Below are 12567 nucleotides of genomic sequence, written 5' to 3'. Positions count from 1 at the left end.
AATGCCAGGAGTTTAGGACCTCCACAATGCTCCACAAAGTGTATATTACGTCACCTACAATCATATATGAACCATGTGCGATGACTCAGTTAGTGACCAAATTCAAGATGTACAATGTACTTGGCTTTTTTCTCCATAACGCTGTTTTACACGGCAGTCAATCACAGAAGTCCTCCCGTGTGTTATGCATGTTTAAACAATCTGGTGGTCATGTTTAATATCTTTTTCTATAGATTTTCCGTTCTCAGCTATTATTTATTTCGGCATTGACACATTCTTGCGATCAATGGACTGAGTTTGATTACCTCTGTGTGATTTCATCGCAGGGCGATATGGGAGAAGATGGACCGAAAGGTGATATAGGGGAGAAGGTATGTACATTCCACTTTAACTTCCCTTCTCTGTGTTTATGTGTTGGAACCTGCACAGAGAAACAGCAGAGTCTGGTTGTGGCTGTAAAACATAAAAAACAAGTTAATGTTACCCATCTGAGAGGAGACCTGTGGAGAGCAGCAGCAGCTGAGGTCAGGTCCCATCACCTGAAGTCAAGGCTGCACAACAGCAACCATCCTGGCACTTGATCTGTCCTCTTTGCTTAATATGGACTTAATTGCTATGCTTCGCTGACGCTGCATTTTCTGGTCGGATGGCTCCTGCATTACTTTGGGATCATTTATCATCAAGACAGCTTCTGTCAAGTTGGGATCCAGTTCCAACAAAAGGCAGAGTGGAGCTCTGCTGGACTCATTGCTCAGAGCTAAAGTAATACCTTCATGTTTGTTTTGTTTCCGTGCATTGACATCATGTCCTGAGTCAGATTATGCATCCAATCTAGGACCTTTCACGCTGCCTTTGTTGTTATTATTTTGTTGTAGCAGCATTTATGAAAATAGGTCACAGTTTAATTTGTTTTGGGCGACCTCACAAGATTTGGGCCTCTTTGCCCATCACATTTGTTTTCAAGCATTTCAGAAAACCAAATAATTATTTGGATTGGAATAGAGAATTCTTTGAAAATGTGGATTCAGCCCACGCAAAAACCTGCTCACACTGCTGGGAAAGGATATAGAGTCCTCCCAAAAGTTGCCCAAAAATGATAACACGGTTGCTAAGAAAAGACAGCTGACACAAAAGATTGTGATTCTTTTATTCACAGGAGATGCTGCTTTTTTCGCTAGAGATGCTGAGTTAGGTACAACAACAAAATACAACTGAAAGACCAGCATAGGACTAGAAGCAGTGTACTCAAAATGTCACTGCCAATTTATTGCTGTTCAACGGAGAACAACTTTGATAACTTCTCCCTTTATGGGTACTCAGTTTTTTAAAAGACTGCTGAACACGGCTGCCAAAAAAGACACCATTTGAGGGAAACAGATGCAGGATATCGTCTGTGGAAAATGAGTGAACAGAAAGGAAAGTGGAGGGCGATAAAACTTTGCAGCTCTTGGCCGCTTTGATCTGGTCTACCTCAACGCAGTAAAAGCAAAAAAAAAGATGGATTTTCGCTGCAGGGGTGAAAAAGAAAAAGTGGAATTGAGCACCAAGGGAATTCAGACTTCTGTAGCCAGTCACCTGCCATTCGTTCTTCAAGAGCATACAGTACTGTATTCAGCAATAAAAAGAGACAGAAGGTAGTGTAAAGACTTGGAAACAAAGAGTTTTTTTTTATCATTAGTTTGGATTACCTCATCTTCTCAGCTCGTCAATATCAGGATGTAAAAGTGAGCATAGTGCACAACATATGGTCGGAATAATTGTTTTTCAATCAAGATGTGACTCAGTATACGGATGAGTTTAACACATGTCGGATACACCAAGGATTGATTGATGTTACAGTGCAAGTAAAGAGAAAACGTCTCCTGCATGCTTATGTATACACAGGACGCTAGAGGAAACAAACTGAGCCTTCTGTCATCAGAGTAGTGTCGGATCAATCGCTCCACCCGATATTATTGTTTCACTGGCGGAGGAGCAAACCAGAGAGAAGAGGGGACAGAGGAGAGGAGGGGAGGGGAGAGCATCCTTAGTCTTCCCCGCTGATGATGCCAAGGTTAACAATACACAGCACGCACTGCGGGGAAAATGTGGTTACGCGGGGTGAGAGGTGAGGCAGTGAGAGTTTCGGTATGGTGAGCAGAGAGACCTTAGGGAGTGCAGAGCGGGGAGAGGAATGGCAGTGCAAGCAGTCGGACCGGGCTTTGCATGATACAAAGGGAGATTGTTTTGACGGCGGGGGATCTGTAGACTGGGAAAGAGAATAACTGACAGGACATATATGCTCAGTGATACGCACGTTTATTCTTAGACACAAGTTTAAATCTCTTTCCCTCACAACCCAGAACATACAATCTGTTACTCTCTAAATCTCTCTGAATGACAAAACTGATGTTTTCTGCTTTAGATCAGAATACACCTACAGTATGACACTGTTCATTATTGGATGTTGAGTGCATTTGTAGTCTGTGGTAGAGGAAGTACCTCAGATCCTTTACTTAAGTAATACCACAGTGTAGAAGTACTCTACTCGAAGTAAAATATATTTATTAGGTAAAAGTACATATTATCTAAATCTTCTACTGGATCAAACCATAGACGATAAGAAGTGGACATAGTCACCGTGACGTCACCCATTGGTTTGTGGTCGGCATTTTGGCCTACGCCATCTTGGTTTTTGGCTGTGGCCATCTTCTTTTTTTTCAAGGGGAAGTGACACGGTAGGGTGGACCTAAATATAATGCTAAATATGGCCTTTTTAACAATTTCACGAACTGAAAACTCACTATGAAAGGGTTAAAGTTGTAAGATGAAAACATAGACAACTCCCAGACCCAACAATGTTGTGGTATTGACCTGTCAATCACAAGGTAGCGACGCCCTAAATCTTATTGTCTATTTTACTCTAAATGGGACCATAACGTACAAAATGAACATCATGCTGTATTGAAAAAAGACTTAAAACTAGCTATTGAGACCATAACTAATGTTTACAATGTTTACTGAGGTAATAAATCACTATTTCTTGGCCACGACGGTAACTTCCAATCCCTCGCCAAGAAATAATCTGGCACAAACAAACCCCCGGAAAACAGCAACAACTGTCGTTTTTCACACTTCAGCTTTTGTATGGGTTAAACAAAGACATAACGTGTTAATTAGTAAACTTTAGAGATGCTTTCAGAATTTGCAAAACCAAAATACAATGTCATCTAAAGTCCTGCATTATAACCTAATATTTAAGCCTGTATCTTGTAGAGAGGCCCTGTGTCAAAATCTAGTTCCACACATTATATTGGTGTGCCCACATGGTGCATATTCTGTAATAAAGTTGTGTTTAATCAAACTGCCACACAGAAAACCTATAGGTCAGGTGTAATAGGTGCTCAACAACAAGGTATTTCACAGATACAAATGCATTATATTAAGATAATCATGTAAATGTAAAAGAAGCAAGTTGCAGGTATCTTACTTAAGTTCAGTATTTGAGTAAATGCAATGTAACTTTCCACCACTCTTTGAAGAATACATTATCTATATGTACCTGCTGCGGTACTTTAATAAGCCATCATCAACTATGATGAGAAATATTTTCAACATCCTCTGCATGTCCATTACTGGCCTCATTTATAACAAATTATCACAGCAGTTAAAAGCTCTAGTTCTAAACCATTTACCTCTGCTGCATTCTGCCTAAGTGTTTAACTAGGTGTGAAATTAACTGTGACTCCTCTTGTTGAGAAAGTTAAACTTCAGAGATGGGCACATTCTTCAAAGGTTTAAAAGAAAGAAAAATAAACCCAAGTAAACCCTTGAATTGGTTTTGGGAACTTCCAGGCTGAGCACTTGGTTCTGGCCGGTGTGGCACAGGGGTTGGTATAATTTTTGAATCCTAAGATCCGGTCCAAGCTCTTATGAACTGGCCGTGTTTCAACTGTTGGCGGGGCCTCTCCGCCCTGGGAGCGTTATTCAGCTGAGGCCGCTAAATTTGGTCATCTTTACTAATGACCATAATTTGAGTAGGAGTCATGTTTATGGGTTACATTTGTCACAACTCTGCTCTGGCTTCATTGCTCGCCGATTAATTCTCTCCATCTCATTGGCTCTCTCACAGGCAAACAGCTGGAAAATGGCCTGATTAACCAAGTACACATTATGAGATCTCCATGCTATTATCTTTAAATGTCAATATGCTGCAACAGCTCTGGGTCCCTATAATGAAGGGGAGCTGTGGTGACAGCTCTCGGTCCTGCTCGGCTCTGCGGTTGAATCACAGGCTTGTAGCCTCACCATGGTAATTGACCCAATTGGGACATTTCAGCACTGTGTGCCACACCTCCGCTCACCTCCCAATTCCACCACTTTTTCCATCTCACAGTAGATCATTTGGAAAAGATTAAACTCGTTAAAACTCCCACTTGGTCCTTGGGCTATGTGTCACTTGTGTCTGTCTGTCTTGTCAAAAAATTGGCTCAAACAGTTTAGCAGCAGGGGAGTGAAGTGTTAATTGCGTGTGTGGCATCCTCCAACACTTGTGTTCACATATCTTATGGCGGCTTTTTAATTAAAAGTGTCTCAAATGCGTTGTAAATTAGCTCCTTATGGTCTCATCTTGCTGAGATTAACAATGGGGGACAAAATGAATCATGCTTACACATAGCTTGATTATGTAGGTTCGTTTCTGTATAAGATGCAACAATTAAGTCCAGATGTGAGGCATTCTTAGATATCTATCCCTGCCAAAAAGCAACAGGTGTACACCAGCTCTGACTTTGATGTTTGTTTTGTTGAAACACTTACTCAAAAAAATCTGAATAATGGGCCCTCTCTGTATACAGTTTCCTGTTTTATTATAATTTTTTAGGTCAACCGCAACATGACATCCATGTAGTTTTTGACCAAAACATTTAACTTCATCATGTGAAAGCCTTCCTTCATCTTTGATAATGTAATATGAGGAGCCTGTATGCACAGCCAACTGGCAAAAGTTCATCCTCTTGGATCCTTTGTACCCTCCATAAAATATCTATATGAAAATGCCCTTCTAAAAACTGGAATGATCACTTTTAAAATATAAATAGAGGCACACTCCAGTATGCAACAAAGCCCAGCTATAAACAGTATACAGTTTATTGTCTGCAAAAAAAAATGCTGCAATTAAACATGCCTTGTGTGCTATATGCATCGTAATGACTCCCATAAAAAGCTGAGGGGCGAGAGGCATTCCTTCAGCAACTTCTGTGCGCAAGGCGTACGTGTAGTGAAACCACAGAGTCCACACCACCGCTCCCTTTTCCCACCAACCGCCCATAATTACGCTTATTGGCCCCTTGTTTTATGTGTTTTTACTGTACACTGCAGTCGTAATGCAGTGCATAGAAGGGAATCTCTGCATGTTTGGATGCCTTTGCTGGGAAAATGTGGTATAGGTAGCTCTGTCTACTTCTCGTTCAGTAGCCTACCTGAAGAGATGCAATGAAAATGGTTGTTTGTACAGCTTTTTGTTTTCATGTCATCACCAGTATGCAGCTGCACTCTTGACGGTGTAAAAACAATGAAATGATTCGCAACAATAGTTTTAAAAAGGCTGTCTCGAACTCCTGTGAAAGGTACATTCAATCTGAACACTGCTTTGAATAGCAGACAATCCGCTCTCTAATTGGATTTCACTCAATTTCACCCAGACAACTCAGGACGGCAACGCAGTTGTCAAATTATGTTCAGTAAAAATAGGCTTCTTTTATATTTTTTTGTAACTGTAATTGCACAATAATGTTTGTTCCTGTGCAGAAAGACTCATCCAATCTTGTAATTACCTCTGTCACTTTTCCATGTTGTACCTTTTCTAATTTTCTTTATTTTTATTTGTTATCTTTCTCTTATAGGGAGATGCAGGCTCCTCTGCAGCGGGCATCAAGGTGAGGGCTAAGCTAAGCTAAACGTTTTTCCATGTCCTCCAATTAGGTGTGGGTTGAACCAGCTGTTTGTATGTTGCTGAGGGTAATTTTAAAGTCTCACCGAAATAGAAGGTTGCACTACACAAGCTAACTATTTCTTACATCGGCAAAAGTTATTAGTTATACCTGGAAGTTTATGTAAATATCCTCTAACAGTTCACATACTAAAACTGACGTTAGCTTGCTAACATATGTAGAGTAATGTGGTCGACATTTCTGATCTGATACTTGGTCAAAATGCTGAAAAGAAAACCCTTTGCATGTATTTCAGGGTGAACCTGGAGAGTCTGGACGAAGTGGACTAAAGGTAATAATTGCACTTTGCTACACTTTAGATAGTAGTAAATTGAAGTAGATTGTAGCAGTGATGGCAGTGCATTTTCTGTCATATCGACTAACCATATTTTGTTGAATACATACTGTTTAATGATAATAGGTCTCTATTTATAAATGACGATGAGAAAATGTGAAAAAAGTGAATACACGCGGCTAAACAAGCTTTAATGTGAAAGGTGTCTGTTGTGCAAGATTTAGTTTGGATAAGAGCTCAGTTGAACCTCGCTGTTTAAAGTGTCAAATGGATGATTGCACATGGGTACAACATGAACTTTAGTACATCACAGCGCTCCGAATCATCTTACATTTACTTTGGCTTGATACTTGTTTTGAGCCAGCATAAGAGCCCAGGTATCGTACTATAACCTCTGGATATACTAAGTCTTTGCTGATGTTTTTGCTCCATTTCGTGTTGTTAAAATGATCGTCTAAAACCACCAGGTAATCCCACCACTTTGCTTTGCATCAATAGAAGTTTTTTAATCAGCGTCTGTCGGCCAGCTTTTATTCTTTATTCTGGTGTTTCACACTTTCCAAGAATATTGTTCAGGAAACAGTTGCTGATGAAAAACTAATAAAACAAGCATGCAGCAGAAGAGGAGCTATTTTCCGACGAAATAAAAGCCATTACTTGTCCTTTGACCAGACTGCTTCAAGATTGCACCAGTGCCCCATCTAACTACACTTTTTAATCCCAAGTGCTGCGCCCCATTAATTCCCCTTCTCTTTTCTCTGTTTGGACAAACTGGTTCCAGACAGACTGAGGGGCTTTCAGCAAATGTCTTTTTTTTTTTTTTTTTTGCTGCTGTGGTGCAACTGCAACATTTGTGGCCGGTACTAATTTTTAAACTGCTTTATCTTATCTCTCATTTTACAGCCGTTCTGCTTGTGCTGACACACTTACAAATTATACTTCTCATCAAAATGGCCATCAGAGGATTGAGTTGTGGTTCCCCATTTAATATTACCATTGGATGGCATTCAAGTGTTGGTGAAGTAGCAAGTCCACAAAAAGAGACTTTTATTCATTAGTTTTCCGTTGCTTTCATTAGCCACAATGGAAATGTACAGCCCTCTTTCTGATCCCGATGAGGGACGTTACAGTTGATCGGTCTCGTGCTGCGCTAATCATTTATTTTCATATGCCATAAATACAATGGTCTTAATAGAGCGTTAAACTATCCAGAGTCAGACGTTTTGTTTTGAAAGTCTTGCAGACGCCTCACAAGAGACTTGACCTCTGATTTTTCCACAGTTGAATCAAATGTGCATTAGTCAAACTTGCATGTAATGGGAGTTTGGAGTTCTCAACTTGACAATGACCCGACCTCGGTAACCAACTCTTGACTTCCAGCGCCGCCAAACTCTAACGACCTCGAAGCCACGGCATCTCTCTCAAACAGCTTTTTGCTAATTTTATCCAAAGTATCTGACAGTTTTTCCTTCCAGGAACCATAACTTTTCACACCTGCCCAAACCAATAAAATCATGAAAATAAAACTCAATTGCACTTTGTGAAAGGTTGAGTGTTATAACAAGCACTAATCCCGCTGTCAAGCCATGGCTGCATGATTTGGTTTGCAAGTGCATGTGCAGTACCTTCTGCTAATGCTTACCGCAAGCAAACGAAAGGCCGCATACACTTGCGGACAGCAGGCCGCTTTTCAGAATCACAGCAGCTTGATAGCCAGAGAAAACACAAATAGATAAAGTGTAGGGCTAATAGAACCCCGAAGAGCCCACAAATGAGGCTTGACTCAGCTTAGCTTGGCTTGGCTGTAACATGTCACACTCTTCCTGTGTAGGGAGAGCCAGGACTTCCAGGGCTGCCTGGACTCCCAGGGATAAAGGTAAATGCTTCGCTGTTTTTATCCCCAGTCATTCCCCCGGTGTTGTCCCTGTCCATCCTCTTCAGCCCATCTGTGGCAGAGCTCAGAGCAAAACTCCGCCGACCCCATCGTCGTGCCTCATGCGCGATACATTAAGGTCTCATAATCTTGCTTTTCCTGCTGTGTGGTGATTTGTACCTAGAGTGCAAGCTTCCATCTGCCTAAGTGGCAGACGCACAGTAATAGCTGTACATTCAGTGCACTGAAAAGTAAATGGCTCAGGCATACCGACAAGGCCAAATAGTCGATTCTTTTCATTTGAACATGCCAGAGGAAAACGGTCTCATTCAGGTTCAGTAGAGGTCTATGAATTAATTATTTGAACAATGCATCGCTGGCAACAACTCAATTCTACTTCCTGCAAGTGGCATCAAGAGACTCGGGGGCAAAAATGTGTCAAAACTACCGCTCGCTAAGTGCTATTTCTATTTGATTATCTAGAATCTTTTCGAATTAGGCTTTTCTTGGTTTAGTTAAAGTGCTCGCTTGTTTACCATTAAAAACAAACAGCAGATGGGGAAACAAGAGGCACATAATAATTCGCTGCCATCTTTTGCTTAAAGAATACCAACCACCTCAGTGTTTCTCAGGATCATTAGCTTGAAATATAATGTGAATGCAAGGAATGCTCACACGGGCATGATGAGATGATGCTTGTTGCTGTTTTGGTTTTGGTTTTCTCCTTGTGCGTGCTTGTTATGTGCTGACCTTATAAAAAAAAAAGCCCTTTCATTTGACATTTAATATACTCCTGTTTTTACTTAAGAGGCCTGAATGCTTGATGGATTCTAACAATATTTTTGCTAACGCAGCACTCTCGGGTTCTGAGCTCCGCTTGCACTTTGTTCTGCTCCGCATTTTTGGCTCTTTATCCAATCAATGTTTAAAAGTTTGAGAGGCAAGTGTCCATTACCTCTCCAAAGGCTTCCAGAGCGCCTCAGCTACAGTAGGTGGGAGCTCTGGTTGCAGAATCAAATGTAATGCAAATCAAATCAAGCGCCACACCTCATGTTGGAAGCTCACTCCTCATAAGTGAAAGGGCAAATGCAAAAATATGAAAGCTTCTTCACAAGTGGCAGAAAGCCTGGTTTTTGCACACCGCTTGAAGCAGAACGCTTCCTGTGTCCTGATGAGTTTCTAACAAGGTCAGTCGTACCGTCTATTCAGGCTGATAAGAGGGAGTCATTAATGGATGTGAAACCAGGGGATGAATTAACAAGCCAATGGTGATTTGTGTCTGTGCGTGATTTATGCATGTGTCCCTGAGCGCGTGTGTTGGTGTGAGCAGTAGGTGCATGCCTGTCGTTTTTGCATATGTTTGGCCATTCATCTTGTGTGCTGTATGTGTTCAGTTCTCATTAACGGCGGGTGCAGGTAACGCTAGACCAAAAATGCCTTGTGGGAAAATAAGTGATGTCTGCTTTTTTTTTTTTGTTCAGGGTGAGACTGGATTCCTCGGCCCCCAGGGAGAGCCAGGGCTTCCAGGACTTCCAGGAACGAAGGTGGGTGACTTTTGCTTGATTACAATAAGCTTGTTCACAGTGCATATTTCAGCTTTGACAGCTTTTTTTTATCACATCCTGTCAGTGCGATCGTCATTGAAATCAGCAGTTCCTCTGGGTTTAATGGTCTCATTATCCGTTATTATCACTTTGCCGGGGTGATTAAGCCCCTGTTTCTTCAAAATGTCACTTGGAAGTGGTCAGAATGAGCTAATCCCCTCCGCTCCCTTTGAGTCGTGACATTATCACACTGTGGAGCCAGCGGTGATAATCCAGTCACACGATACAATTAATGTTCTCATTGTCCTTTTGCATCAGGCTGTTTGCAGCGCATCGATAATCGAGGTGTATTTGGTTTTGCATTGTCATCTGGCATATTGCTCCCTCAAATGTCAGGGTAGAGCTGAAAAAGGAGGGAGCATTGCGGCACATATTTCCTCTGATGGTTTTTCCTTATGTTTGAGACAACTTGGGGTTCATCCAATTTTTTAGAGGGTACTGCTGAGTTTTGTTTTTTTCCCAGAGAGTTTGCAGATTTATTTGTGCCATTAAGTTATCATTAGTAAGCAGTTATTTGAAGAGAAAATAAAGCCTAATTGAATTGATGGTGGAGTCCCAATTGGTTTTAAGTATCAGAAATAAGTAATAGAGAGTATGGGCTTTAATTTACACCACACCCCCCTCTACTGGCTATTTTATATCACTTTACAATGAGAGAAAATGCACAAAACTATACAACAAAGGATTTGCATTTTTCTTTAAATATTCACCTTATATTCACATCAGGACAAAGAGGGCTTGATGCAGATGTTTTTTGTTTTTTTTAAATAACATTTCACCTTCACAATCAGTAAGCCGATTGTACTGACTCAACATAAGTATCTACGATTCACCATTTAAATCTGCCGAGTAAGCAAACTCACGAGAAGGGCGTGGAGCTTTTTTTAATAGATCCCTCAACCACGTCAATACTGCCGAACATTAAGGAAATTGAAGTTCATGCCTGATGTTCTGTCAGAAGATACATCGCAGCTCTTCTGCTGACGAGAAAAAGGAACTGGGCCCTGATCAGCACTTCTCCGTGACGAATGCAGGTTGCAGAGGTAACTTGTCTTTGTTTGCTCTTTTTGTCTGTATAGGGAGAGAGAGGCGACCACGGGCCGCAAGGAAAGGGTGAAAGAGGAGAACTTGGACCCCTAGGACCAAAGGTCAGTTATTCAACAGCATGTGTGCAATGCATAGACAAATTGCATTAAAAAAAGAAACTGGCTCATTCAGCAGTATGTATTTAAAAGCGTTCTGCTTGTTCACAACCGTCTCTTCACCCATGAAAGTCATAGATTGTCGCTGCCATCTAGAGCCAAGCTGATTTAAGCACACGCCATAAAGTTCCCAGAGTTTTGAATGAGAACAAGTAGAATGCATCCACAAGCAAGAGCCCATTCAATCCCTCAAATAGTCGGCTATCTCAACAAAAAGAGCTGGCTAACCCATTATAGCTGTAATGGGTTCAAGGCTTTCCCTGGAGTCTGCGTAGAGTAAACCAAATATAAATGAGTTTACCATTGTTTATGTCTGGCACTGAGCCAGCAGGTAGCTTAAGCTCCAGTCTAAACTGAGACGACCCTCGGTTCTGTTTCACATCCTATTAGAACCCCCAAAAGTGAAACCCCTTCTTTATCAATGCCAGAGTTCAAATAAACACTTTCTCCATTGCTTGGCAGCTATATGGCATATTAAAAGCCGGGCATGTCAGGGGAAGCTGACGGTGTTGCTCTCTCGGGAGGAGCACAAGAAGTTGATGATATTCCTTTTGTGAGATATGCATTTTAAATGATTTATTTTTTGTGAGGAATTTAGATTGAACCCATGAATAGAGTGTTTATCAATTTCATGTTTATAGCTCAAGAAATGAGTCTTTTTTTTAAAGTGTCCCTCATGACTCATGTTCGCCATCTATTTTTTTTCTTACTCACGGCAGGGTTCACAAGGAGAGTCTGGTACACCCGGTCTGAAAGGCTCAAAGGTGAGCATGGCAGATGTGTTTTCTTTTCATTTGGTGACCACAGCCCCTTAATTAGCTGATCCTTTAGTTAGATGTCACAGGTGATTCCGATCTTGGATTTCCAACATTCGATGTTCACAGTTTTTACTATTTTTGAGTCACTGCTGTTGTGTTGAATCCATGTACTGCTTTCTGCAAAGGAGAATGTACGAATAATAATATTACAGATTCTTTAATCATTTTTGTTTGTTTTCTCACATTAGGGGGAGACTGGAAACGAAGGAGAAATTGGATCTTTTGGCCCAAAGGTAAGCAATTATATCGCCTCTATTCTCCGGTTTCTCGGATGATTTCATGACTCATGCTCAAGTAACATGAAATGCTTTGATTTCCCATGACATGCAGCATCTCATGCTGATTACCAACAGGGGGCAGCAGTCTAACCATAGCAGTTTTTTACTGATATTGGTCTTAAATGCGGGAAATGATGTTATGTTTAAGTTGGGAGTGCAGTATGAAAGAACATGAGTTAAAATGTGTTTCTTGATGGCAATAATGTGCAGGGCCCCCCTGGACAGAAAGGAGACCAAGGATCCACTGAAATCATTGACTACAATGGAAACATTCAGGAGGCTTTACAGGTCAGACAAGTACTTCACTAACCACATTTCTGTCATATCTGTTGCTTCAGAAAGACTGTCTGCAAGACATATTGTTTGGGTCTGGGAACTCAACTCGCAAGTCTGTAGCAGTGGCTTTGCATAGGCTCAATACAGGTCTGTTTTACAAAGCAGGAGGTGAATTATACATTGAGGTGTGACCTCTTACAGGTCTGGTCTTGGCTCTCTTCGCACTACACCTAAAGGTTTCACTAACAGAGG

At 41.2% G+C, this 12567-nt stretch overlaps 1 protein-coding gene across 1 annotated transcript in view; it reads left to right on the top strand.

The window, feature by feature from the left end:
* Positions 1-12567, top strand: part of col25a1 (collagen type XXV alpha 1 chain) — a 138610-nt gene that overhangs the window by 118348 nt on the left and 7695 nt on the right. Inside the window, exons 14-22 of the mRNA XM_076112467.1 lie at positions 327-371; positions 5883-5915; positions 6226-6261; positions 8096-8140; positions 9619-9681; positions 10821-10889; positions 11663-11707; positions 11950-11994; positions 12250-12327. Coding sequence (XP_075968582.1) covers positions 327-371; positions 5883-5915; positions 6226-6261; positions 8096-8140; positions 9619-9681; positions 10821-10889; positions 11663-11707; positions 11950-11994; positions 12250-12327 — 459 coding nt within the window. The remainder of the gene's footprint in view (positions 1-326; positions 372-5882; positions 5916-6225; positions 6262-8095; positions 8141-9618; positions 9682-10820; positions 10890-11662; positions 11708-11949; positions 11995-12249; positions 12328-12567) is intronic.

The sequence above is a fragment of the Anarhichas minor genome, unplaced genomic scaffold (genome assembly GCF_050575085.1).
Source record: "Anarhichas minor isolate MPS153535 unplaced genomic scaffold, ASM5057508v1 ptg000049l, whole genome shotgun sequence".
Lineage (NCBI taxonomy): Eukaryota > Metazoa > Chordata > Actinopteri > Perciformes > Anarhichadidae > Anarhichas > Anarhichas minor.
The sequence above is the reverse complement of the archived record's forward strand: the minus strand, read 5'-3'. Positions and strand labels throughout refer to the sequence as shown.